The sequence below is a fragment of the Panthera uncia genome, chromosome F1, assembly GCF_023721935.1.
Source record: "Panthera uncia isolate 11264 chromosome F1, Puncia_PCG_1.0, whole genome shotgun sequence".
In the NCBI taxonomy this organism is placed as follows: domain Eukaryota; kingdom Metazoa; phylum Chordata; class Mammalia; order Carnivora; family Felidae; genus Panthera; species Panthera uncia.
Genome location: NC_064813.1, coordinates 26,363,484 through 26,390,834, shown reverse-complemented (window position 1 = coordinate 26,390,834; position 27,351 = coordinate 26,363,484). Strand labels below are relative to the sequence as shown.

General features: G+C 50.7%; 2 protein-coding genes across 2 annotated transcripts in view; one reads left to right on the top strand and one right to left on the bottom strand.

Moving 5' to 3' along the window:
• KIAA1614 (KIAA1614 ortholog) overlaps window positions 1-11,313 on the top strand; it is a 41,884-nt gene extending 30,571 nt beyond the window's left edge. Inside the window, 3 exon segments of the mRNA XM_049634135.1 lie at window positions 4,776-4,903; window positions 5,803-5,987; window positions 10,085-11,313. Coding sequence (XP_049490092.1) covers window positions 4,776-4,903; window positions 5,803-5,987; window positions 10,085-10,278 — 507 coding nt within the window. The 3' untranslated portion in view covers window positions 10,279-11,313.
• A 6,906-nt stretch (window positions 11,314-18,219) lies between these two features.
• Window positions 18,220-27,351, bottom strand: part of STX6 (syntaxin 6) — a 51,722-nt gene continuing 42,590 nt past the window's right edge. The window contains exon 8 of the mRNA XM_049634143.1: window positions 18,220-24,220. Within this exon, the coding sequence (XP_049490100.1) occupies window positions 24,144-24,220 (77 nt within the window). The 3' untranslated portion in view covers window positions 18,220-24,143. The remainder of the gene's footprint in view (window positions 24,221-27,351) is intronic.

Genomic DNA, 27,351 nt, shown 5'->3' with positions numbered 1-27,351 from the left:
GTTATATGTTTTAGGAATTTATCTGTTTCTTCTAGGTTGTCCAGTTTGTTTCATAATATTCCCTTATAATCCTTTGTATTTCTGTGGTGTCATTTGTTATTTCTCGTCTTTCATTTCTGATTTTGTTTATTTGAATCCTCTCCTCTCCCCCTCTTTTTTTTTAATTTTTTTTATGAGTTTGGCTAAAGGTTTATTGGTTTTGTTGATCTTTTCAAAGAACCAGCTCCTGGTTTTATTGATCAGCCAATAAGGTTTTTTTTTTTAGTTTCTGTTTTGTTTGTGCTCTAATATTTATTATATCCTTATATATTATATCTAATACTTATTATATCCTTCCTTTTGCTTGTTTTGAGTTTTGTTTGTTGCTCTTTTTCTAGTTCCTTTAGTTGTAAGGTTAAGTTGTTTATTTGAGATTTTTCTTGCTTCTTGAGGTAAGCCTGTGTTGCTGTAAACTTCCCTCTTAGAACAGCATTTGCTGCATCCCGATGATTTGGACCATTGTGTTTTCATTTTTATTTCTCTCCATGTATTTTTTAATTTCTTCATTGATTTCTTGGTTGACCCATTCATTTTTTCTTAGTTGCAAGTTATTTAACCTCCATGTATTTGTGTTCTTTCCAGATTTTTTTCTTGTGGTTGATTTCTAGTTTCAACTAGAAACTAGAAAAGATAAGAAAAGTGGTCAGAAAAGATACATGGTATGACTTCGATCTTTTTGAATTTGTTGAGACTTGTTTTGTGGCCTAATATGTGATCTGTTCTGTAGAATGTTCCATGTGCATTTGAAAAGAATGTGTATTTAGATGGAATACTCTGAATACATCTGTTAAGTCTGTTTGGTCCAGTGAGTCATTAAAAGCCACTGTGTCTTTGTTGATTTTCTGGTTGGACAGTCTGTCCATTGATATTAGTGGGGTGTTAAAGTCCCCTACTATTATTGTATTACTATCAATTACTTCCTTTATATTTGTTATTAATTGCTTTAAGAATTTGGGTGCTTCCATGTTGGCTACATTAATACTTACAATTGTTACATCTTCTTGTTGGATTGTCCCCTTAATGGTGATATGGTGTCCTTCTTTGTCTCTTGTTACAGTCTTTGTTTTAATGTCTATTTTGTCTGATGTAAGTATTTCTACCCTGACTTTCTTTTCACATCCTTTTGCATGATAAATACTTCTCCATCCCCTCACGTTCAATCTTCAGGTGTCTTTAGGTCTAAAATGAGTCTCTTGTAGGCAGCAGGTCTTGCTTTTTTATCCATTCCATCACCCTATGTCTTTTAACTGGAGAGTTTAGTCCACTTACATTCAAAGTAATTATTGACACATATGTACCATTTTGTTACTTCTTTTGGGGTTGTTTTTGTAGTTCTTCTCTATTCATTTCTTATGTTGCTTTTCTCTCATGGTTTGCTGGCATTCTTTAGTCATATACTTGGATTCCTTTCTCTTTATTTTTTGTGTATGTGTTACTGGTTTTGATTTGTGGTTACTGTTAGGTTTGTATATAACATCTTCTGCATATAGCAGTCCATATTAAGTTGATGGTCACTTCAGTTTGAACCCATTCTTTACTCCTCTCCCCCACTCCATGTTTTAAGTATATGGTGTCATACTTTTCAGCTTTTTCTTTTGTGAATATCTTGACTGATTTTTTTATAGATACACTTAATTTTACCGCCTTTGTGCTTCATAGTTTTCTTACTCCTACTTATAGTTTTTCCTTTCAACTCAAAAAACTTCCCTTCAACATTTCTTATAGGACTGATTTAGTGGTCATGAACTCCTTTATCTTTTGTTTCTCTGGGAAACTCTCTATCTCTCCTATTTTGAATGATAGTCTTGCTGTTTAGAGTATTCCTGGCTGCAGATTTTTCTTTCTAGCATTTTGAATATATCATGCCACTCCTTTCTGGCCTACAAAGTTTCTACTAAAAACCAGCTGATAGCCATATAGGGTTTCTTTTGTATGTAACTGTTTTCTCTTTACTGCTTTTAAAATTCTCTTTATCACTACTTTTTACCTTTTTAATTACTAAGTGTCTTGGTGTGGACTTCAACATTTCATTGGGTTGATTTTGTTGAGGGTTCTTGTGCTTCCTGGCTCTGGATTTTTGTTTCCTTCCCCAGATGTGGGAAGTTTTGTGCCCCTTTTCCCTCTCTTCTCCTTTTGGGATCGTTATAATGAAAATGTTATTATACTTGATTGTGTCGCTGAGTTTTCTAAGTCTGTTTTCATTTTTTTTAAATTTTTTTTTCTCTCTGCTGTTCAGCTTGATTGCTTTCTATTACTCTGTCCTCCAGGTCAGCGATCCATTATTCTGCTTCCTCTAGTCTACTATTTATTCCTTCTAGTGTGTTTTTAATTTCAGTTATTGAGCTTTTCATCTCTGATTGGTTCTTTTTTATATTTTCTATCTCTTTGTTAAGGGTCTGAGGTCCTCCACTCTGTTCTCAAGTCCATTGAGTATGTTTATGACCATTATTTTAGATTCTTTATCAGGCATATTACTTACCTCCATTTTGTTTAGCTCTCTTGCTGTGATTTTGTACTGTTCTTTCACTTGGGACATATTTCTCTGTCTCCTCATTTTGTCTAATTCTCTGTGTCTTTTTCTGTGTGTTAGGAAAGTCAGCTATGTCTCCTGCTCTTGAAAGTAGTGGCCTCGGGGTGCCCGGGTCATTCAGTTGGTTAAGCATCTGACTTCAGCTCAGGTCATGATCTCACAGTTTGTGAGTTTGAGCCCCATGTCGGGCTCTGTACTGACAGCTCAGAGCCTGGAGCCTGCTTCAGATTCTGTGTCTCCCTCTCTGCTCCTCCCCCACTCATGCTCTGTCTCTCTCTCCTTTGAAAATAAATAAACATTAAAAATTTTTTGAAAAGAAAGTAGTGGCCTTATGAAGAAGAGGTCTTGTAATGCACTGTAGTGTAGTATCCCCTGTTCCCCAGAACCTGGTGCTTTGGGGGTGTCTCTTATGTGTGTTGCATTTACCCTTCTGTTGTGGCTGAGCTGTTTTTGCCTTTAGTCCAGTTGTCTGCAATGACTGTCTTTACCTGTTGTGGGCAGTGTTTGGCCCCTGTGGTATTAGTGGCCACTCCTGGCCTGCCTTAGGCTTGAGCTAAGTCAGAGTAGGCATTTGCCAGAGATGCAGTAGCACTGAACTACAAGGCTCTTTCTCTGCATTGTCCTCTGAGAAGCTTTTGTTAGTGGGTGGGGCCTATGTCAGACCAGACTGTGGTGCTAGGGCCACACACTGTTGTGTGTGGTTGTTTTCCCCTCCCTTCAGGGTAGGAGTCACTGTCAGGGCTTCTTTACACACTGCCAGACTTGGGGCGCCACTTTTGGATGCACTCCGACCGAGGCTTATTGGAGGGGGGCAGGGCCACAGGAGAATGAGGGGGTGGGCAGTGCTGTTAGCAAGTTAGGTGGAGAGTGTCAGCACTGTGCTGGTTCTCCCAGCTGTCTGTGTATCTAGGCTGTGGGGCAGGGGAGGGAAATGGTTCCTATCAACTTTTTTGTTCCTAGAGAATTCTCCCAGAGATCCCTGCCCTTCTAGCACAGGCTCTGAGATTAGTAAACAAATCTCCCTCCCATATACCCCAGGCATTTTTCAAATTGCTGCTTCTCTATGCTGTACCTCAGTGGGGCTGTTTGTTGTGCTGTCTCTTTAAGGGTGGGGATTCAGTTTCCCATCATCTTCCCAAGTCTCCCAGATCCAAGCCCACTGATTTTTCCAGGTGTTAAGCCTCGCTGATTTTAAGAACTGGCAAAATTAGGGGCGCCTGGGTGGCTCGGTCAGTTGAGCGTCCGACTTCGGCTCAGGTCATGATCTTGCGGTTTGTGAGTTTGAGCCCTACGGCGGGCTCTGTGCTGACAGCTCAGAGCCTGAAGCTGCTTCGGATTCTGTGTCTTCCTCCCTCTCTTTCCCTCCCCTGCTCATGCTCTCTCTCTCTCTCTCTCTCTCTCTCTCTCAAAAATAAATAAACATTAAAAAAAAAATTTAAAAAAAACTGGCAAAATTAGGCCCATCTGGTTTTCAAAGCCAAATGTTATGGGGATTCATCTTCCCTGTGCAGGTTCCTCATGCCTGATGTACCTGATGTGAGGATCTGGTCCCCTTGTCTCTCTGCACCCAGCCTCCCTCCCTCCTTGGGACAGTCCTGTAGATCCATTTAGCTCCCACAGAAATCTCTACCCCTCCTACCCTCTTGGACATGGACTCTTCTCTACATTTAGCTGTGGAGAGTCTGTTCTACCAGTCTTTGGGTTGTTTTCTGGTTATCTAATATGGTGTTATATAACTATATCCATGGGACTAGGTGAGTTTAGGATCTTTGAACTCTGCCATTTTCCCTGGAAGTCCTTAGATAAACATTTTTAATGTGAATAACCATAAAAGGGATACTAAACAATCACAAAATATTTAATATTTTAATTCCAAAATCATATTTATTATTCTGTAGTTAATTTGCTTTCACTTTTTTCTTAGAGAAAATTAGATTTTCGTAATCAATGAAATTATTAGTATTCTAGTAGTACTAAGTTATTTCAGCCAAAGAAAATTGAACCTGCAGATCACCTGTATGGGTCCATCTTCTTAAGTAAATCATGGTGATTCCTGATGGACACTTGGAAGTAGTGACAAAAACTTGTATCATTACTCTCTTAAAAAACCCTCAGTTTCATGGATGGGGTAAGGTTTCTGTCAACTCCCGCATCCCCGCCCTCTCCATGGCTTTTCTCACCTGCAATATTGGACCTTTACCACCAGGTGTCACCGTCTCACCATCATCGGAAAGCTGTCTCCTTTCAGAACCTCCATTCTCTGCTGAGTGGCAAGGGGGACAGGTCCAGCCTCTACGTGGTAGGAGAGCCAGGGGACCACAGTGCAGATGTCCGGTAAGAGTGGGCAACTGGTGTAGGAGTAAACTCAGAGCATGGGCAGTGGAGCTATGGGCTTAACTCCTTCCTGCCTCGGGAGCCAGAGGAGTCTTGGAACCCACACCTCAATGCCTGGGTGTGCATTGGGCTGTGCAACTGTGCAACTGGGCTCTGAGAAGGTGTGGGGTTGGTGGAATGGGTAGAGTTGGAAGGTTCGATTCCTCTATCCCTCTGGTGTCTAACAACATCCTGAGATCAGAGAGCTTCCTTAGCCCAGTTAAAGATCAGGTTAGAGGGGCGCCTGGGTGGCTCAGTCGGTTAAGCGGCTGACTTCGGCTCAGGTCACGATCTCGCGGTCCATGAGTTCGAGCCCCGCGTCGGGCTCTGTGCTGACAGCTCAGAGCCTGGAGCCTGTTTCAGATTCTGTGTCTCCCTCTCTCTGACCCTCCCCCGTTCATGCTCTGTCTCTCTCTGTCTCAAAAATAAATAAATGTTAAAAAAAATTAAAAAAAAAAAAAAAAGATCAGGTTAGAGATCCAGAGACGGGGCCCCCAAAGAAGCACCTGACCTGGGACCCTGCCTAGAGAAGTCCCACCCACTGATGAGATCCTCTAGCTGCTCTTACCCGGGGCCCCATGGAGGGTCTTCAGGTGGCCTGTTCACCCCTGGAATTTTTATATAACATTATAGCTTTGTTAGATTCTCAGAGAGGTCTCTGCACCCACAAAGATTTGAAATCACGTGTCCAGGCGGGGGTAGCAGGGGGCACCGCTGTGACAACCCTCCAGTCTTGATCCTAGCAGGTTGTTTTTGCTGGTTGAGGCCAGTCAAGAGGCATCTGTCACCTTTAAGGTGGGGAATGGTGGGGTCCCAGTGCCCAGCCCTCCTTGCACTCACTGTCTCTGGTCCCCTGGCAGGCCAGCCAAGGCCCCACCCCAGCGTGCCCTCAGCGTGGAGGATGTGAGCGCCCCCAGCCAGGCGCGCACAGTGGGTCGTGTGGTGGAGGTGTTCCCAGATGGCACAACCCAGCTGCAGCTACAACGCTCCCCGGAGGGCACTTTTGGCTTCTGTGTGGCCTCTGGGAATGGGCGCCGGGACTCAGGTAAGCCCCCCGCCCCCTTCTGGGCTCCACATCCCTGGGGCCTTAGTAAACCACAGCAATGCCTTTTGGCCGTGATCATTTCCAGTCTGTGGCTGAGAAGTGGAGCTCTCAATGCAGACAGCCTCTTAGCAAAAGGACTGGAATTCTCCCTTCAGGCACTCTTCTGGAAGGGTCTGGTGTGGGGCTGCTGGAGGGGGCAGAGATAGCAAGCCTGACTCCAGTGCCCCTCTGGTCTCTGCTGACGTCTTGAAATCAGAATCTTGAAGGCCATCTTTTTGTTGTAGTGCCCAAGGGAGACTGTGCCTGCTGGTTCCCGGCGATCCCTTTGATGTGACTGATGTGTTTAATGGTTCCCTTCCTCCAGCTGCTGAGTATGTCTGGGCATGTGGAATGTGCCTGCCTGTCTGTGCATCCAGGTCCCTCCCTCGGCGCTGGCTCCAAAGGGTGATGTTCACAGGGATCCTGCCCTGGCTGCACTCTGCTGAGGAGGGTTTAGTCCTGTGCTTTGATCTCCTAGGTCAAAGTCATTTAACCTGGGAAAAATCTGCTCACTGCCAGATATGCAGACCACAGCAAGTTCTGACATCTGATCCGTCATTCATTGTTTCAACACGTTTATACTGAGCACCTACTAGGTGTTTTAGATGCTGGGTATCTGGCAGTAAACAGAACAGACAGAACTCCTGTCCTCAGGAGTCCACATTCCAGTGAGGGAGATAGACTATATCTACAAAAAGGTTTGCATTTGTATACATTTTGCATTATATGTGCCAGAGAGCCGAAAGTACTGAGACACAAACCCAAACAAAGCAGGGTAAGGGCCCGAGAGTGGGGGGATGGGAGTGCCCGTGGGAGCAGGGGCGACAGCTTTTCTGTGCAGAGGACACAACAGCACTTACAGGAGTGAAGGAGCAGCAGTATGGTGTCTGGAGAAAGAGCATTCCAGGCAGAGGGAAGGGGCTCGAAGAGGCCCAGAGGGTGGGAATGAACTTGGCTGTCAGAAGACCTGCAAGGAGGTGGATCTGGACAGAGTGGCAAGAGGAAGAGACAGCGCTGAGCCCAGAAGGGCTTTGGCTTTCCCGCCAAGTGAGCTGGGAGCCACCAGGGGCTTGGAGCAGGGACTATTGTGCCCTGATTTGTGCTTGTAACACTGTCGCTGACCAGCTGCTGGACTGTGAATGGACGTTAGTGGGTTAAAGGTGGACCAGGGAGACCGGTTTTAAAGTTGTTTCAGTGGAAAAACTTGACAGTGGCGACTTGGGCTGGAGGGGGGGCAGCGGAAATGGTGAGAAGTGGTTGCATTCTGGTTGACTTGAAGGCAGTTTGACTCAGTTTGCTGATGGATTTTTCTATGAGTGTGAGAGGAAGAAAATGAGTTTCTCCCCACTCTAGACCTTAGGAGGGTACAATGACCTCACAGGGAGATGGCATTCGTGAACCTATACTGATCATCATCAGCAGACTGTTAGCTACTCCATCTTTTCCCTCAGCTTCCTCCCTCCTCAGGTGAGAGGCGGTCGGCCTCCCAGAGGGGCGGTACAGAGGCATAGAGTTAGACAACACGGCATGGCTCGTACTCCAGAGCCTCTGCTGGCTGTGTGACCTTAAGCAGGTTACTTAACCCCTCTGAACCTCAGTTCTCTAATCTGTAAAATGAAAATAATAAAACCTACCTGGAAGGGTCCTAAGGAGCATCCAGTGATGTGCATAGGAAAATGCCCAGCTGTTTTCTCCCCTTCCCTCTTCAGAAAGAGAACTTGTATTTGGGGAGCAGAACTCCAACAGGGACCACCGTGATCTGTACCGCCTGTCCGTGTGAGGTCACACACAACCAGACATGGTGCTATGTGCCTCATGCTCCCCAAAAGTCCCGTTAGGCCCCTTTGCAGACAGTGGGAGCCCCTCCCCCACCTGTCATGGAGTTGATGTCGGATGGGCAGGGGTCTGTAATGACCAAGGGCTCCTTGGGCTCCGCCCTGGCCTGCCCCCCAGGGCACCCCTCCCCTGGGTTGGTATGACCTCTTCCCTGCCCTGCTCCTGCTGCAGATGGCCATCGGATATAACACAGAGATCCGCAGGCACCCGGAGCATGACTGGTCCTGGGGCCTCCTTGCCACAGACTGGCCTCCAATAGCCACGGCTCCACTTCTGCTGGGCCTCAGGCGGGCCGTGAGCTGGGGCTGGTCTGCATTCCCCGCTAAAACGTCAGGATGCTGGGGTTCACTTGCTGGCTGTCACATCCGATTGTATACAAGCATTTGAGAACAGCAGGCTTTGTCTTCTGCTTCTGAGTACCATAGAGACCATACATGCTTAACAAAGGCCATTTCCAGCAGGCAATAAATACCTACAACAGCGGTCTCTCCGTCACATTTTTGTCATGACTTTCCATTGTGAAGCCTACCTCAGAGACTCCTCGAGAACGCTGGCACGATGTCAGTGTCTGTCTGGTCCAGCTCTGGCTGCTACATGCTTCTGGGGTTTCTCATCACTCTGCACCCGCCTGTCTGCTGTAGGGCAGCCATTTCTGTAGGCAGCACACTGCCTCCCCCACGCTACCAGCACACTGACGAGGCAGGCAAGCGGGTAGAGCCCCCAGACGGAAGAGGTGGAAGATGGGGCTGGGAGAAAAGCTTCACGCAGCGGATGGGAGGCAGGCGGGCGGGCAGGGAGGCGACTCTGCGGCAAAGGCACCGATCGGCCAAGAAGCACCTAGAGGGAGTTCCACGACTCAGCCCCGGGAGAGGGAATGTGTCAGAAGATTGGTTTTGCTAAACTCAGAGTTATCAGCCTTCAGGTGCTTTAAAGGAGATGGTGGTGCTTCCAGACTCCCATTTCAGTGGGCAGCTTTGGACAGCTTGCTTTCTGTTGGGGCCAGAAGCTGGGCTGAGCAAAGCTCCTATGGGGCTGTGGGGAGCAGAGGGAGGACCTCCCCTGGCCTGAGTGTGTTAAATGCCTTCAGGCCAGAGTCGGAAGAACCGGGTGAGGTGCCCTATGCGGCCCTTTCTAAGGACGCTGATTCCAGGAAGAGGAGTAGAGAGCAGCGTGCAGGCCAGGCCAGCCCGGGCTGGGCAGCAGTGAGGGTGTCTCCGGTGGGGCTGAGCTGCCCACTGAGTTCCACAGGTGATGTCTGCTGCACACAGTCCGCACCCCAGGCTTGTGCTCAGATACCTGCGTGCACTCAGCCTGTGAGGCGGGGTGGTGGCCAGCTTTCCCTGAAAGACCCTTTAATCTCTAAGTCCAAGGGGAGTTTGGAAGGTTTTCGGCAGAAGTTGAGGTGAGAAGGGTCCCTCAGCAGGACTCCCTGCACTGTGTAGCCAGGAGAGGCAAGGGGAACTCAGCCTCGCCAGCCCCAAGCCTCCACAGGGCCTGCTCCACTGACGTGGGTTCGCCAAGTCGGATCCAGGGAAAGGGGAAGAAGCAGGCTCTCTCCAGCTCGCTCTGCACCTAAGAGACCCAGGGGATGTGGTCACACTGGCCAGCAGGGCCTTCTTAGGGGCAGTGTGGGGGACAGGATGTGTGTGAATAAAGGTCAAGTGAGCCTCCGCATCCAAGGAAGATTGAAGCTAGTGCTAGTCCTAGACAATAATAGGAAGCAAACCAGATTTGCATTTGACCTCAGCCACGTTCATTACTCCAGTGAGCCTTCCCACCACTCCAGCTACTTGAAGACAGCAACTTGATCGTATTTATGAATCCTACCTAGCACAGTACCAGGCACATAGTAGGTCTTTTTCTTAATTTTCGAACATCAGTTTCCTCCTTATTCTACAATCAAAGCTCATCCCAGAAAAAGATAAGGTTAGTTCATTCACACTGGGGTATACACAAATAATAACAGCTTAAAGGGCATTTTAAAAGAGAAGACAGAAAAATGAAATTATACCATGAGGGCAGGCACACTGTATCTATGTAGAAAGCCTTGTGGTTATGAGGTAGAATAACGAGGGTGTGTGTGTATGTGTGTGCATGGAGAAGTGCCCTGTGTGAGCACCTGCTTCCCCACCCCACGCTAACAAGCACCCACCTGGTCAGCGTTCCACAGAGCTGCGTGTCCTTGGATTTCACCTGTTAAATTGTTCTGTTTTCCTTTACAGGGTTCTACGTGCAGGAGATGGCTGATTCGAGCATGGCCAAGCTGTACTCAGGGCTGCTGGGGGTAGGGGATGAGATCCTCGAGGTAAATGGGGCCAAAGTTGCAGGGCTGGGCTTGGCTCATATTAAGGAGCTCCTGGCCCACGCAGACAGCTTGTCAATCCGTGTGCTGAGGCAGAGGCCCGTCCCTCGGTGACCCAGCGGTGCTCCCGCCCCGCACAGTCACTCCCGCAGAAGCCCTGAACTGGCCTAGGAGGAATGGAAATGCACTGCACAAAGCTGCTTTGTGGACCAAAGACAGATGACCGTGGCATGTAACCCCTGTGGCAGGGCGTCCGTGATTGTCCACGATACGTGAGGGCAGGAGCCTGCTTGTGTGTTTTAAGGATGTTAATTTACGTGGAACTGGGGAAAAAAGACCTGGATCTCCCTCAATGCAAGAAGTGGGGTCAGCCTCTTTCCTTACCTTTGTTGGCAAGAGGAGAGAGAGGCGGCAGGTACTGGGGTTGGCCCCTGACCACCTCTTCACCCCCAAGTCCTGTCCCACTCTCTGTCAAGGGCTCCCCCAGCCTTCCACACTCCAGAACCAAAGAAAGTTCTTGGCCATATTGGCCTTGAGCCTGCCTTTAAAGTCTCATTCCTTCCACATCCCATTGAACACCTTTGTTCTTTTTCTGGAAATGGGCAAAGTGTCCTGGAGTGACAGCCTTACAGCCCTTGGCCATATATTCCAAGCCAAACATTGGAACATGTGGTCTGGTGTGAGAACATCTGGGAGATGTTATCTGGTAGCCAGAATATTAAGAGTTTCTGGGAAATTTTTGTGATATATAAAGTTGAAGGGAAAAAAAAACCAGACGAATTTCCAGGAAGAGCAGCCATGGCCAGTAGGACTGGCCAGCCCCGCCCCCACCAGCCTGCCCTCTGCCTCTGCCCAAGGCAACACTGGAGCTGGCGGTGAGGGCCTGTCTTCCTTCTCCTGTAGAGTGTGGGCACGGCTGTGGCTGGTGCCAGGCTGTCCCCCTCCACAAGCTCTCTGCCCAGACTCCCCGGTGGCAGCTGTGGGTGGGTCAGCAGGAAGTGCAATGACAGGGTACAGGCAGGGGGATGGGCTATCTCACCAGGTTGCTTCCCTGCTCTAGGCCCAAAGGGTTGGGACTCTCTGGGAATGGATGGCCGTGTGTCAGTCTTAAATTATTAAAAAGCAAAGCTGAAGCTTCTCTCACTCCAAGTCGCTAAATTCTGGGCTGGATGTTCACTTGACCTTGAGTGGCCAAGAGCAGGGGCCTGAATTGGGGGCAGAGGGAGGGAGGACACAGGGACAGAAGTGAACTGTATTGAGCATGCCAGAGGGAAGGCTAGGGTAGTCCCCCAGGGTTGGGGTGACAGCCAGGATGGATGCAGAAGCCTCCAGGGACAGTCCTCTGGCTGAGAGAGGAGCCTGGGGCAAGGTGCGTTTATGAACAGGGGAAAGAATGGAGCTAGGGGCCTCCGGTGGGTGATGCTGGGGTGAGGGGTGCAGTGAGCAGTTCAGTACTGTTTTAGAACTTGATAAAACACACAGCCTTAGTTAAAATGAGTGTTCATAGCAGCTTTCACTGGGCAAGGTCACTGAAGGGTACATGTGGCCTGAGGGAAAGGTGATGGGGGGGAGGGGACTGGCAATCCTGTGGAATGTATAGTGAATGTTCTCCTGGGTCCAGGCCTTACCTGCAGGAGCCAGTTAAAACTCCCTCTTTACTGCCCCCTGGAGGCTAGGGGGTGAAGGGTGCTCCCAGAGCCCCAGAGTGCTGCAGGATGGGGAGACTGAGCCACCTGGGATGGGGAATGAGGAGGGGTGGCTCCAGCAGGTGAGCAGAGGGGCCAGTGGAACAAGTGTTTGGGCCTTCAGGGTGTGAAGAGGGTGCTGGAACATCTCAGAGACCGACCTGGGGCTCCCAAAGCTTGGAAATGGCCCCATGGCAGGACAGGAAGTAGTCATGGGGAAAACACTGGCAGCTCCTGTACCCCCAATTCCTGGCCTTGAGCTCATGAAACTTGGGAAATTTCATATTGAAAAAAACTTATGGGAGCAAAGGCACCTCTGTTTTCTCTGTATGGTGAGGACAACGTGCCTTTCCAGCTCCAGCCGGGAAGGAAGGGAAAGTAGGGGGCTCTGGCCAGGACAGGACTGGGAAAGGTCTCTAAGCAATACTGGGCATCTGCTTTTGTTACCTCCCAGGGCCAGGGCCAGGGCCAGGCTCTTGACACATCTTATTTAGTCCTTAAAAACAGACCTGCCATTTATGCCCTGTGTATCATCTGCCTTTACACAGATGGAGAGCTGAGTTGAGCAACAGTGACAGGACATTCAGACCTGGCCTCTCTGACTCAAGGCCACTCTTCCAGCTGTGACATCTCCCACCCCACCCCCCCCCCCCCGAAAAAGGCTTGACAGAGGGGAGTAGACACTCTGGACTGTGTGAACTAGACCACTTCTTCCTGAGTAACATGAGGCCAGGGGCCCTGACTCGTGTAGGTGGGTGGGGACTTTGGTTCCTCCAGACACCTGCCTGACGTCCCCATCTGCTCTGTCTGGGGAGCTGCTAACCAGGTCAGCCCTGTGTCACCCACAGGACTGTCAGTGCCTGCTTAGAACCTAGTGGAGTAACTAGGAGCCAGGCCCTTTGACAGGCAAGGATCCCCTGGAGATGAGAAAGACGGGCTCAAGCTGCCATAGTCTCAGGGAGACACAAACATGCCCATATGGCCTGGTGTGTGCGGCAGGAGAGCCCGGCACCTGGCCTCTGGGGTAGACAGCCTGAGTGATCAGCTGGGGGGAGGGAGCTTACCGACAGGGGACACCCACGCAGGGTTTTGTAACATGAGTAGGAACTTACAGGAAGGATGAAGAAAAGGACGTTCAGGCACAGAAGATAACAGCGTGCGCAAAGGTGGCTTTTTCCTGTACCTAACCTATGACCTTCCCCCATCCCCCCACCCCCCAGGGCAGTTTATCGGTATTCTGTGTCCAGAGCTCTCTCCACAGAAGCCATCAGATTTGGGGACTACACAGAACAGAAAGTGGCTCCAACTTGGGCCTCAGACATGTCAATATCCTTAGGGTGACAGGTGGGGGTGGGGCGCAAGGTCAGAAGTCGCTAGCGGAAGCCGGGGGTGGGGGGATCTGGGAGGGAAGGGCGGTCCCTGACCAACCTCGCTCCCACCGTCGCCTGCTAGAACCTTTTTTTTTCAGGGCGCCTCTTCTCGGTGGCGGAGGGGCCGGCGGGGGGCTAGAGCTCATCTCCAAGGCGGACTGCGGCCGGCACCAGGTTCCCTGGGAAGGGGGACCGAAATTTGTCGCGTGTCAGCGACTGTTCGCAGGCAACCGCCCCGCGCCCTCCCCGCCAGGCTACTCTGCTCCGACGCGCGTGTCGCCTGCAAGTCGGGACGGCCGGGCGGGGCGATCCCGCGGGTCCGGGCAGGTCGCACAGGCGGCTGGCTCCCCGCGGGTGCGCCCTCCCTGCCACTCGGCCGCCCGGGAGGTGCCCTCCGCGCCGGCCTCCCGGCCTTTGTTGCGCGCCGCCCGCCCTCCCTCTGTCGTGTCCGCGCTGTCCTTCCTGGCGTCCGCGGGGGCCGGCGCGGGAGACGGGGCTCTGGCCGCACTGCCCCGCCCCGGGGCCGCCCGGCCTGGCGCGGGCTCGGTTGGAGGCGCAGGACGGCTGGAGCCGGCAGTTTTCCAGAGGCTGGGGGCGGGGTGGGGACGGGTTGCACGCTCCCAGCCCCCAACAGACACACGACGCAGGAGCCCTCGCTGGGCGCCGGAGGCCGGGAAGAGGCTGGCCCTCACTTTGCCCCGGAGGGACGCACGGCTGGGGACCGCGGGAGCGGACAACCGGGAGGACTGGCCTGAGCAGGAGGAGGGATGGGACGGGAAGCGAGGCGACTCAGGACTGGCACGCGTGGCGGGGGACGCAGAATGGGGACCGGTACGCGCAGTGTTCCGAGTCTCAGGATGGAGGAACCACAGGCGCAGCTCGGATTTGGGAAATGAAGGTTAATTCAAAGGCGTGCAGTCACTGTGGCGTCTCCCAGCCTGCTCTGCTCCTCCGATCTCCCAGAGCTCTGTTGGGGACGTTAAGGATTCAGTACTGAATCCTTGAGGCAATTCTGCGAGGAACGGACTACTCATCTCTGCTTGCAAACTGGCAGCCGAAGACTCAGGTTAAATTATTTATCCAAGGTCACATTGCAAATATTACTAGCGGAGAATGGATTTGAACCCGGCCCTCTGTGACGGCCAGCCCGTGCGCGTCCTCCCTCCTGGAACCCTGTGGGGCTCACCTCATCCGGAGGCCCTCGAGCACCCGGGTTGGGCCGACCCCTGCCCCCAGCACCCCCGTCCCCCATCTTCACCAGGGCGGCGTGAGGGGTTCGGCTTCAGTTTTTCTGCAGGGAAATTGCGTTGGCGCTCCCATCTCCCCGCGGGGGGCGGGAGGAAGTGGGGACAAGATCATTTTCCAGAACAGAGTTTCCGAAAAGCAGGCGTAACCCACTCGTGGGTCATGTCTTGTGGGTCGACACCAATATTTTAAAAGGTAGCGTTTCGCACAAGGCACGTGTAGGTTTTGAGAACCAATTTTTTCAGAGGGGTGTGTGTATGTGTGTGTCCTGAGCTGTAACTTAAAGGATCGTTCTGACCCCTGCTCTGGAGCGCGCTGAGAACACGCCCTCGGCACCGCCTGGGGGAGTGGTGGTTGGAGAGGAGGCTGCCTCCGTCCTCTGTTACCCCTCTGTTACCCGGAGCTCCACATCCGACCTCCGCGACCTCTTCCAGCGGTGCGCTGCCTGCAGAACGCTGCTGAACCTTCCTGGACTGGTGGCTCGTCCGTATGTGCGTGGCCCCTAGGGGAAGAGGCATCCTTGATCCTACAGCCTTGTCGCCGAGAAGCCCGTGTCCCAGGGGCAGGGTACAGTGAGGTGACTGGACTTCCTGGTCCTCCAAACCGGCCTCCGTGCAGTGGGATTCCCGCGTGGGTACTTAGGGGCAGGAACTGTTGGATCCCTGATCTGGCCACGCCCCAGATTCCCGCATTCACTCACCCATTTCCTGCTGCTAATTCGAATGCCCTTGCTGGAACACCCTTTCCCTTGTCCACCCGCGGACTCCTTGGCAGCCTTCAAAAATACTAGAGATGCCTGTCCAGCTGTCCAGGGAAGCATTCCAGGAACACCTGCGTGCTGACTTTGTTCCTCTTCCCTGTGCTCCCATATAATCGGGTGCCAGGGCTCTTTATTGTGGCTCTCTTTTCAAATAGAGTTTCTTGCTTATCCTCCATCAAACTTACCTGGCAACACCTGGGCTTCCCTGGTCCATCTGTTCAACCCATTTCCTACCCCAAATCCCCAGGTTGGTTCTGGAGCCATTCACAAGGCTGTCACCGGATCCCCTCTCTCCCCTCCCCCTCTCTCCCTCCCTCCCCACCATCCTCTCTGAAGTCTCCCTCCTTCCTACAGAGCCAGAGCACCTGCTTAGAAATGGCAGCAGCCTTCCTTGGCAAGAAGCTCTGCCCAGCTCTCTCAGGCTGTGGGCTTGGCCAGGTCGGAGCGCCGGGCCCTGAGGAAGGGGCTGCTGTCATTGGCTCTGAATCTCTGCCCATGGAGCCAGGCTTTAACAGCTGCCCTGCCAGGCCTGGAGGGCATCGGGGCTCTTCTGTGGATGCCTGGGTGCCCGCTGGGCCTGCCTTTGTCTTGTCCTTCTGCAATCTGGGCTCAGGCCCCAATTCGCAGTGTGGGGCTGTCCTCAGGGGTCTGGCCAGGTGCCAGGTACTGGGGAGAGGCCTGCCCCGCCCTTGGGATGCCCACGTCCCCAGGGTGGAGACAGCTACAGCTGTGAAGAGAGACAGACCAGTGTGCCAAGGGGTACAATGGAAGCCCCAGGCAGGAGGCCCCACTCCACCTGGTGAGAAGAAAGGCTTCCCAGACGAGCCAGCCGTGGGCTCAGCAGCCTCCATCCGAGCTCTGGTGTTCTCTCAGGAGCACGGAACGCTGGCAGTGGCGGGAGCTCACAGCAGCATTCAGATGCCACAGCTCTGATCCTCACCCTGGGCTCCACAGACGTCTCCAGGCTTTTCCGAGTTCGTATCAGGAGTCTGGCTCACTTACTTTTTGCCCATTTCCAGCCAAATAAAAGCTCCAAAACATTTTATCAGCAAGGCCAGCCTGCCTGAGGTCCTTGGCTTAGCAGATCTCTTAACTGTACAGTGGGCATATGGGATTTGAGACGCGGTCAAGTCCAGGGTACCTGGTGTCCGTGCTTTATCTTCACTTCTTAGAGCAGTGCTTTAATCCACCACCAACTCCTACTACAGCTCTTTTCTCTTTGAAGGGACGCTGGCCTCATACTGGTCCAGTCAGACCTGGGCCCTCCTCCTGACCCTACCTCTTCCTCATTTACCCTTGGGCAAACGTCTTCGATGCTCATGCCCGTTTGTGGGTATAAACTGGGCCTCAACGGGGTTTCCCTCGTGGGGTTGTAAGAATGAAATGACCAAAATTTCACTCCCCGTCGTGTCCCTGATGCCCATGATCAAAGACCTGCCAGCACGTCAGATTCTTATCAAATGTTGGCCAGAAGTTTTAGCTGCTAATTAGGTATAAAATTTGAGCAATCTGTTCCTATGAGTTGATGACCTCTTCCCAAAGGCTGGCCAATCTTAATGTGAACTTTTGTGAACGCAGCTAGAATGCATCCGATGGTGTGGTGAGGAAGGGGATACCACTGCAGAGGTCAGAAAGGTTGGCGATTTGGCCATCCAAGCTGGGTTCTGAACACCTCACCTACCGAGAGGTGTATTGGTGGGGATGTTCGTGCCCAGGCTCTGCCTGCATCTGCACCAAATGGAGCCGCCGCTAATGTTCCAGTTGTCAGTGTCGTCTTGGTAGAAGGGTCCCTGTTTCCAGACAAGTGACGCTCCCAAGGTGCCAAGGATCAAGGTTTATGTGTCCTCTTGTACAGTGCAGCATTGTGGCAGTATGGACAGCCCTTCCCTTCCTGGGAGTTTCATTTTTGCCCCAGGTCTCCTCTTGTATTTTCAACGTGAGTTTTATGTAAGACTTGTAGCCAGTGGGGACCTTGTGAGAGACAGCACATCACTCTTTTGCTGCACAGCAGAGCCACGAGTGGAGTCAACGTGCTGGTGGCTCCAGAACCCTCAGCCTTGTACACGGCCGGCTTTTTCTCGTCAATGCCACACAGTCCACAGCTCCCCAGGCCTGGGAGAGGGGCAGATTTGCTTTTATCAGGGGGTACACACAGCCCTTCCTTCTCAAATATTAACTGTAACCCTCAAAATAAGCATTCATTCCTCTAGCAAGGCTGGTTAGTATGTTGACGTGTGTTAACCCTCCTTAGCTATTACATTTGGGGGAAGTCAAGCTGGGGACTCATGAAGCACGGATGTCCCAATTTCTGTGGTAGCACTGAGAGCCAGCAAGCGGCTCTGCCTCGTCTCAGCTGTGTGACCTTGAGAAATCACTTGTGTCCCCGTTCCCTCATCTGCACATTCGAGATAATACTAGATGAGGTAACTTCATAGTCTCAAAACACCATTTTAACTTATCACCTGCATTAATACAGATGAAGCACCTAGAACGCTGCTGGGCACATAGAAGGTGTTCAGATAATGAGGGAAGATGATGAGGACAGATGGGATGATGAAGGTCCCTGTCCTTAAGGAGCTTATATAGCCTCGTCATCTTGTCCGACACAGAATCGAAGGAAGGCTCTTTCACCTGCCAACTGGGATGGCCAGTGTTCTTGCTGGCCAACACTTGGGTGAGGGGGAAATAAAAGACTCAGTTCCTTCTGTGTTGTTTCTCTGCTCCCCACACTCCTTGTCCCAACTGAAACTGTGCCGTATGGTATTCTGAATCCATAATGTGGTTATTTTGGGGTTTAATAATTCACGTAACTTGCTCAGCCCAAGAGAGCACAATTTATAATTCGGATCTTCCAACAGCCACACGCTTTCCCCACCCGAGGCATACGCATATGTCTGTGTTTACCGGTGGGGGCAGAAGGAAGGAGCTGTATCTAAGTATGAAAAGAAATAAGAGAAAAACAAAACTTAAAAAACAACAACTGACAAAGGTCATGGTCTCTCCATTTCTCTTTTAATACTGAACAGTATTCTTTGTACAGCTGTAACATGATTTCAAGAGCAGAAATAAGAAACATTACTGATAGACTTCAGGGTGTAAAAATACCACTTTGAAAGACGGCTAGTTGAGATTTTTCTTACGCAAGTATTTTTAAAAAGTTTTCAAGTTTATAGTGTCATCAGTTTGTTTAATGTCAGGATTACGATCAAAGCTATGGAAGAGGTTTTATTATGCAGGGATGGTTTACTGTAGCCTAAATTCCATGATGCAGGAGCAGTGATTCTGAAACTACAGTGGGCAGCAGAATCCCCCGGAAGGCTTGTGAAACAGCCCACTGGCCTCACCCCCAGAGTCTGTGATTCGGCAGATCCAGGTGGGCCTGGGAACCTGCATTTCTAGCAAGCTCAGGGGCCATGCCGCCGCCGCTGGTCCCACACCACACTTGGGAGACCCAGCCTGTCGAAAGAGCAAGAATGTATCTACCTGTGGAGGGGGGTGTAAACTGGCACCAGGGCTACTGGGCTCTTCTCGTGGGGAGGAAGGGGGGTGCGCACCATCTGGAAATCACCCAGGCATTTTAAATTCGAATCCTTGATCTCACGTCTTTAGTTTGTGCCTTCTGGTTATTTAAAAATAAAACACCGTAGGTTATTTATCCTTGGAAGAAAAATACGACAATTTAGTCCTGCTGAGTGTTGCCACGTATTACACATTCGATTTTTTCATTACGCTAACTTCTGATTACAAATGAGCCAGTGAGAGCTGATCTCCACTTAACACAAAACGAATCCACAATCATTTACAGCTTGCGGTCTTTGGCCCTTTCCTGGTTTCCAGGCCACCCTCACCCAGGGCATTCTCCTGGGTCAAGTTAGGACACGCCCACATCAAGCTTACAGGTAAGTTCCAGTAACTTCTTAGTGGGAACACCTGGCTGGCCTCTCCCCACCCTGCAGACTCTCTCTTTTCCTGAGGACTAGGACGTCTGCCTCTCCCAGAGCAGACTTACCCCCAGGGCTGCGATTCCTGTTCAGTAGCATGGTCCCGGCTAAAGCCCGCTCTCTGCAGAGTCCAACAAGAACAACGCTGGACATGGGGTCACCCCCGGGCTGACAGAGAGCCTGGCTCGTGTCGAGAGCTGGGGTACCGCCAGGGTGACAGAACAAGGCCCGAGAGCTTTGGTCAACAAACAATGAAGCCGGGTGGTCTTATGTCTAACACCCCCTGGAGGATCAAGTGGCTTCTGGGTTCAAGAATTCATAGCCTTAAAAAAAAAAAAAAAAAAAAAAAAAAGAAGGTAAAATACACTTTCTCACTGGCTGCACTTGGCAAACCAGGTCCCTACCAAGCAGTCGGGCAGTTGACTGGGACAATGACTGCTGAAGTGCAGTTACCGTCCACACGGCCTTGGGGAGGGGCATTTCTGGACAAAGGTCACATTGGAAGGAAAACAGCACCAACACATTAGTCTACGTCAGAGGGAAACCAAGCTCTTTCTCCTTCCTCCCCACCTCCCCACCCCTGCATTGGTAAAGAGACTCTAACGTAATAAGGAGCTGTCACATGCAGGTAGATGGCAGCAACACAGCCAAGGGGCCGCTGGAACTTTCGGAGCTTCAGTGTTTGTCCAAAAGCAGACGCCCAGAAACTGGAGCGAGGGGTGAGCATGACAGCTCACTGCCGGCCTACCCTCTTGCGCCGCTGAGGTCACTGGCCGCACGCAGTGTATGAGCTCCCTGGGGCCCAGCCCAAGACGCACCCCGGCAAATGCCGCCCTGTCTGCTGGGGGAGCTGCAGTGAGTGGTCTCGTCTCTAAAACAAAAGGGCCGCGCTGGGTGGTCCACACGCTTCCGAGCGTAGGTCAGGGATGCTGGCCCCAGAAGCCAGCAGGTCTGGAGTTTCGGCCCCACCGAGCGACCTGTGCTAAGCTGTGCGGGCTTCTGTCTCAAAGGGTCACTGCAGGGCTGCCCTCGCCTGGACGGCTGTTTCCCTCTGCTTAGAATTCTCTTGATTTTCTGGACTCAATACCAGTCGGCAGCTTCCCAGTGAGCAGGATGGCAAGTAAACACGGGGAGCCTGGTGTCCGCATTCACATCCGACGGACTGCTGCGCAAGCACATTCATGAGAGCCGGGACAGGGCAGCGGACAGAACAGAGAGTGGGTCTCCCCTCATCAGGCCAGCCTGGTGACGAGACTGCCCCTCCCTCAGAAGCAGAGGCCCCGGGGGGGGAGGGGGGACGCTGCTGCACCCCCGCCAGCAGCCCAGGCCCATTCCGTGGGGCGTGGTCTTCGTGAACCAACTCGGGTCAGGCGTGACGCGGTGTGACAGAGGGTCGGAAGGTCTGAGAGCTCTTTGGTTTCACCTCTCTCTGCTCTTGATGGAGAAAGAACACGTTTTTCAAAAATGTTATTCTTCAAAAACCTGGGAGGGAAAGAGATGCCAGCGAGAGGAACACAAAGAGGGAGGTAGTGCATGCCGCGTTTTGGAACTTCTGCTTTTCAGACTGTCCCAATTTTGTTTCGCTTCCAAGTTCATCCTGCAGTACAAGGTGAAGCCAAGTGATCCGAGTCCACAGAGCTGAAAAGCAACTCCTATGTATAATTCAGTTCCTAGATCTTCAAATGCTATGAATTCTCTAGAAAGGTAATGGTCTCACTTTATAGCCAGGGAAATTACCAGAAGAAAGATCTTGGCTCTGCCACCTTCGCTTACAGAAGGTAAAACACTTAACAGAGACAGATTTCTGTTGGAGTTAGACTAGATTTCTCTTCACAGCCCTGAATCTCACGAGGTGAGAAGGAGTAGAAGTTGCCAAGTGGTTGGCTACCAGACCCATCAGTCTGTTTAACTCTGGCTAAAAGCAGAGAATAATGGGCAAGCTCCCAAGTCTCTCCCCCTTCGGCTCTGGCGTGAAGATCGTCATGTAACACACACACAGTGACTTCCAACTGCCACCCAGCAGCGGGCACACAGAGAGCACGGGGCGTTTTCAGTCCACACAAAGGCAAGATCAAAGACGAGGATGAAAACCTAAAGGTATTTCGGTTTTCCAGCTGGACCCCCCACTCTGGCTAACTCTCTCAACGGTTCATTCCCCCAATTAACCCCCCAAATCAGCTGATTAGAAAAACGTTCTTGCAATAAACGCAAGTTGAGCTGTTTCTCTTTATCCATCACATTCTGCCAGTTCCTTAGAAATGATGAGTACGTGTCGAGGTGCAGAGGTTGGAGAAAGCCCAACTGCTTCTAGGATGTGCCCCTGAGCAGCGCGGGGGGGTCACCGGTGTCCACTGCTCTCCCCCTCCTATCGGCCGGGGAACCACTTAGGTGCCCTCTGGAACCCGGCAGTGTCGGGATCACCGAGGAGGCAACATTTGTCCTCAAAAGTCAACCTAAGCCCCTGGGTTACTCTCTTGGACCGCCATGGTTTGCGGTCTGGGTGGAGGCTTTCAAATGAACACTCATCTGTAGCGATGCCCCGTAGGCCCAACAGGGTCAAGCCCAGGATCAAGCCCGCTGGGCCAGGAGTTATGCCTGGGGCAGAGCCGGCTCTGACGAAGATATTAAGAGGCTGCCTGTCAAAGAACAGTTCCTCTGAGGCGAGGAGACAGGGGCCTGCAGGGAGCACGCATGCAGTGCCTGTATTTTCAAGTAAACTTTCCTACTCATAAATAATTCCCTCTTCGGCTTCAGGACTCTCGTCTACAATAGCCACTGTTCAGCAAATACTTGAAATTAGGTGAGGTCATCATGCCGATTCTAGATTCATCCAAACACTTAGTAATTAAGCCTTCAGATTACAAAACCTGCCGCCCCCCAGCCCCCCTCCCCTCCGACACCAGGGAAGCATCTTACTCATTCACGACCAGGCGTGTTCCCAACAAGCCCCACTGACGCATGTGACAGTTGTGTGGGGCACAGTAAATCTGGTAATAGGAGGACAACAGCATGGCTTGTAAAGAGCATAATCATACAGGCCATTAGGATGCCTACTGCCTCTTGTGATGTGGAGTGTGGATACAGTACTGAGACAAGGTCCCCATTTATGTTTAACAAAGACCTGTATATTTTAATGCAAATCTAAGGACCATCCCTGTTCTAAGTTTAGAGAAGACTATTTGAATGAGTCTCGAAACTTTGTAAAACAAATAACCTAGTACCCTATATCGGAAGCCCTTTGTAGTAATCTTTTTTTTTTTTTTTTGCTAATTTGAAAAAAATAACTTATTTATATATCAGAGTTGACTGTAAACGTGGATGTCAACCACCCTTTTAGTTTTATAAATCTGCTTTTAGCTTTCATCAACAGGCAGATTTACTTACCTACCATGATCCTAACCATGAGAAAATACCCTTCTTTAAAAAACTGTTACAAATATTTATTAAAAAGTGCAAGTCAAAAGTCAGCTGGGCAAGTACATCATTGCAAATCACAAAAAAGGGCGGGGGGGGGGAGCCCAAAGCAAATAAACAAGAAAGACAAACAAGAAAAAAAATTAAAAAGAAAAAAAAAACAACCAGTGTGCCGAGGAGTGGACCCCAACAGATGAGGAAACAAGAAGTCCAAGCTAGAGCTCTATCCGGATGTTGGCTGTGCTTTCCAAGTGCACAAAAAGATGGTGAGGACAGCCACGGCCTCCCCTGCCAGGCTCTGGGTCAGCTGCTGCTTCAACAGTGGTGACAGCATCAGGGAGGCTATAAAATATCCTATAGACACGTGTACGTTGGAGGCATTTAAAAAGTCATCAGAAGCCTGAAATTTAGCATCTCAGCAGTTTCAGCTACTAAAACTCAATTAAAGCATCCATTATTTAAATTTGGATTGGCTCAGTTATTTGAATGGATGATTAAAAAAACCAAAAAACTGAGTTGTCATCTTAGGGGGGAAAAAACCCTCAAGTTCACCTACCCATTCTTGCCATGACTCACAGGGTAAGAGAAGTCTGGTTCAGAACTAGCCTTTTTTGTCATTATGGTTTCTGAGTGTCGCTGTGCTAATGATGTACTAACCACTCCCAACCGTGACCTCCTCCCCCCACCCCCGCCCCCGGTGCAGAGTGCCACAGGAGTGACCTAACCGTCGAGGAGGCTGGCCAGGGACCCTAACCCGTTCAAGTGTGCTGTAGCCATACAGTTAAAGGTGGTCCTAAAAATACAAGCTGCACCAGGACAGCAACGTGAATTTGGCAAGGCTCTGACCTCCAGCAACCTCACCCACCGTTCCCTCAGCTGTGCAAACTGGGTCCTGCCACCCTCTCCTCCCTTCAGTTCAAGCCACCCGTTGTTAGCATCCCCAAAAGCCTAGTGCTTTCCATTATTCTCCATTAGCTATTTCTTACCACAAAATAATGTGCCTGGAAAAGCAATTTTATCCCAGCACTTATCCCTGAAAAATGGATCGGTGCGTCTTCTGTCACAAACTGCTTCTTGGGCCTTCTGTTCCCATCAGCGACCGGCTGTCAGGGGCGGCGGGGAATGAAACGTGCCCGGGAGCCCGCACTCTGGACAGGGCTCATCGGGACGGGACCGCGGTGCGCCGTCAGAGCCGGGGGAAGGGTCTGGGCTGGAGAAAAGAGCTGTCCGAGATGGATGGAATGAGCAACAGCAAGCGCTAGTGGAGTCTGCGGAATTTTCTGGATTCCTCCGAGGCCGTCCTTGGGGCGTGAGGCCTGGGAGGCAAAGCAGTGGTGGGCCATCCTCAGAGCGGGCCAGGCGGGCCAGGAGCTCACGGTCGTCCACCCGGTGTTCCCCGTGGCCCTGCCAGCGCCGGGTCAGAGCAGCTGTCAGTGGTGGGGTCACGGGGAGGGGGGGTCAGTGCAGGCCGCGTCTTCCAGAGAGAAGCGGGAGGGGACGGCAACGCCCGGCGCCGCTGCCCGCCTCCCTGGGTTCGAGTGCAGGAGGGGCTGCGCCGGCCGTGTCACAGAACAAGGAGGAGGACCAGCACGACCAGCAGGACCACGAAGAGGACGGCGATGGCACACCACTGGCGCCTGTCTGGAAGGCAGGACACGAGGATTAGCGCTCTCGGGACTCTACGTTCCCCAAGGTACAGTCACCTGCAACTCCCCGCAGCAGAAAGGGGCCAGAGTGTGCCGATGACGGGGGCTCGGAGGATCTGGAACCCGCCCGCGGGCCGGGTGTCTGCACCTGCACCGCATGTGCACCCACAGCTCTGCCGGTCCCTCGAACACAGGCCTGTAACCAGTACGTGCTCCGTGCTTCAAGTCTTTCATTAAAACCCGTGGCTCTCAGCTGGCTGCTGGTGGGTACCATGCCCCTGGCAAGGTGCTGGCACTGGCATTACAGATCAAAGCCCATTCGCTTTAATCCTCTGCCGAAGCCAAATCACTTCATTCAACAAGAATCCTGTTCTTTGCTCAACGGGCACTAGGGGAGGACGGAAAGAGGATAAAAGCTCCCGCTGGTCACTCCAGGAAATGAAGGGCTGAAAAAGCAAACTCTGGGGACCATAAGCACGATCACCGTTACGCCACACCCCTCCAGGAGAGATTACTGGGAAAGTAACTTACGCAGCTTACCACTGAATCCAAGTGGAAGGCCTTCTCTGAAACCTGCCCTACCAACACTTCAGAACAAGCACCGGAAACTAAGCGGCTAGAGTCCATCTAAACGCCAAGAGCAAGGAGGCGCGGAGGAATAGAAGGGCCCACACAGATCCCAGCAGAGCCCCAGCTCCACCCACAATCCCCCGCGTGCCTGGCAGGAAACACGAATACCCTCGTTCACCCTGGGCTGGGCCGGGTGTGGAGCCCAGGGTGCCGCCATTGCCAGGATGCCTCCTGAACTTGTGGAGGTAGAAAGAACAAGCAGTCTTTCTACAAAGGGCCAGACTGACAGAACAGACTTTCACTGGCCTATGAAAACGTACTTCCGCTGCTAGAGAGGAGTCCTCCATTTAAACAGAGATATGAAGGTAAACTGATTCATCAAAAGTCTACTTGAAAGCCTGCAGATTCTAGGACACCATGGCTATGGAGGATCACAGTATAAGAAGGTCTGCATCTAGGAAAATCGATTGCAAAGCTTTCCTCAAAGCAATGCTAAGTCCACAAACCAGTACTTAAATTATCTAACTGCCACGGCTGGCAAAATTTTAGAACCGGCCAAGAGACTGCCACCAAGTGACAGTAAGCAAAGTAAGTACCTTCTTGGTGGTGATCACCTTGCTCTACTTCAGACACTCTAGAAACTCACTTAGAAACTGTGATCAGGGCAAAGACCCCAAGTCTGTTGGTTCCTTGTCTGAACAGGACTAGTCCAATGGGCACGGGAGGCAGAATTGGCCTACTCAGATAATATTTTTAATCTGTTTAACTATCACTTCACTGCTCAAGAGAACTTGAGTTAATCTAGCATTCTTTCATCTATTTAAAAATGCCTATAAGAACTTCAAAACACTCATTAAAATGATTAGTTGGTATTCTTCCAGGACAAAACAGGCAAGATAATTGCTTCCTAACCATCCCTGTCCCCCCCACCCCCCAACATTCTCAACCCTAGATTCCCAATATTGAACCAGTTTTCCACTTTTTGGCTTTCCATCAGCCTCTCCCCATGCCCCTCCCACCTCCGATCACTCTCTCTTCCAGGATTGCATTAAATAGGGGTTTTCATCAAGGACAACATCCCTCATACAAGCTAGCACAACCGGGACGGGACGCTCCTTTAAAGCCATTTCCCTTTGAAGTGCTAAGCTGCTGCTAGGAAGCCTGAACCAGGTAACCTCACCCGCTGACTTCTCCCCAGAAGGGGGGCAAAACTAACCACAAAGTCTTCTGCGCTCTCAAGGGAAAAGCCTAACCAGCTTTGTAAGCTCAAGACCTGCTTCAAAAAGTAGATGGGAACAAAGAGAGCTCCAATGGCAGGTGTTTCTCCCCTTCCAGTATATTTTCCTCCACTGGAGAGAAAAGATAAAAAAATTTTAGAAGGTGAGGGAAGACTCAAAAGAACCTTCTACTCAAAAGAATACACCGTCCTTCGGTCACTCATAAAGCGAGTGTGGCATCTTGGCGGATTTCTTCCACGAAGCAGCCAGCCACGGGGAAGGGCAGATGTTCTGATTCTCCGGAACCGTGTGGCTGGCATGTGAGCTCGGTTACTGCCTGATCGGACTTCAACGTGTCTTCATATACTTTAAGTATAGATTAAAAAGCAGCGAACTTGCCCAGAAGTTATGGAGAACAGAGGCAAATACAAATTGCCTTGGTGTCAACCTGAAGCCAAGAGCACCAAGCAGGAGGCCCTGAGCAATCTTTCTTTTGGGAACAGGCAAAGCTTAAAATGAAAAAACCATGGGCAAGCTGTCTAAACTGAAGGGCCTTCCAGGCTAAATTCTCCGTCTCCTGGCCCTTTTTCTTAGACAAATATAATTGAAGTCCCTACTTTGCTCCCCAAACTTTTCTTTCAGGATAAAGTAGCATAAAGCATAAGCAAGGCTCAGTGCTATTTATACACACTGAACGGCTTATCACAATGCAAGCACTTTTCTAAATTATTCATTCCCGGAATGCTGAGAAACAAAGACACAGTGCATCTTTGTTCTTTGCTCTTCCCCAAACAAAACTGGTGCTGAAGTAGCTACTTGACTTTGTGATGAATACACACACTAGAGAGGGCCTGGGGTTTACACTGGTTATGTAATACTTCACTAATTATTATTATTTTTTTTAAGTAGAAGCATGAAGGTGGGAGAGAACAGAGAAATAGGGAAGAAGGCTTTGCAAACCTTTCTCTAAGTGTGTGAAAGATTAACTAAGCTGGTGCCTGCTTCAGGCAATGAAAAGCTGCTGGAGGCATAAAGGTATTTGTCCCTGGAGAGAAAGAAGGAACTAAGTCTGGCTACGAGCTTCCCTCTGTTGTGGATAAAAAACCAAAACAGGTCCTTTGCCCTGCAGGGCCATATTCTGCCTGACTTCCTATTTTTTAAAAAAGAAACAAACATTAAGTAAGTACTAATACGTGGGAGACACTTTAAACACTTGTACATTAATTACTATTATTTAATTTAACTTCCACAATGCTCTGAAGAAGCAGGCAACAACCTGTTTTTTACAGGTAAGAAGCTGAGCCCCAGACAACTGTTCTTTAACTTGACTATGAGTTAA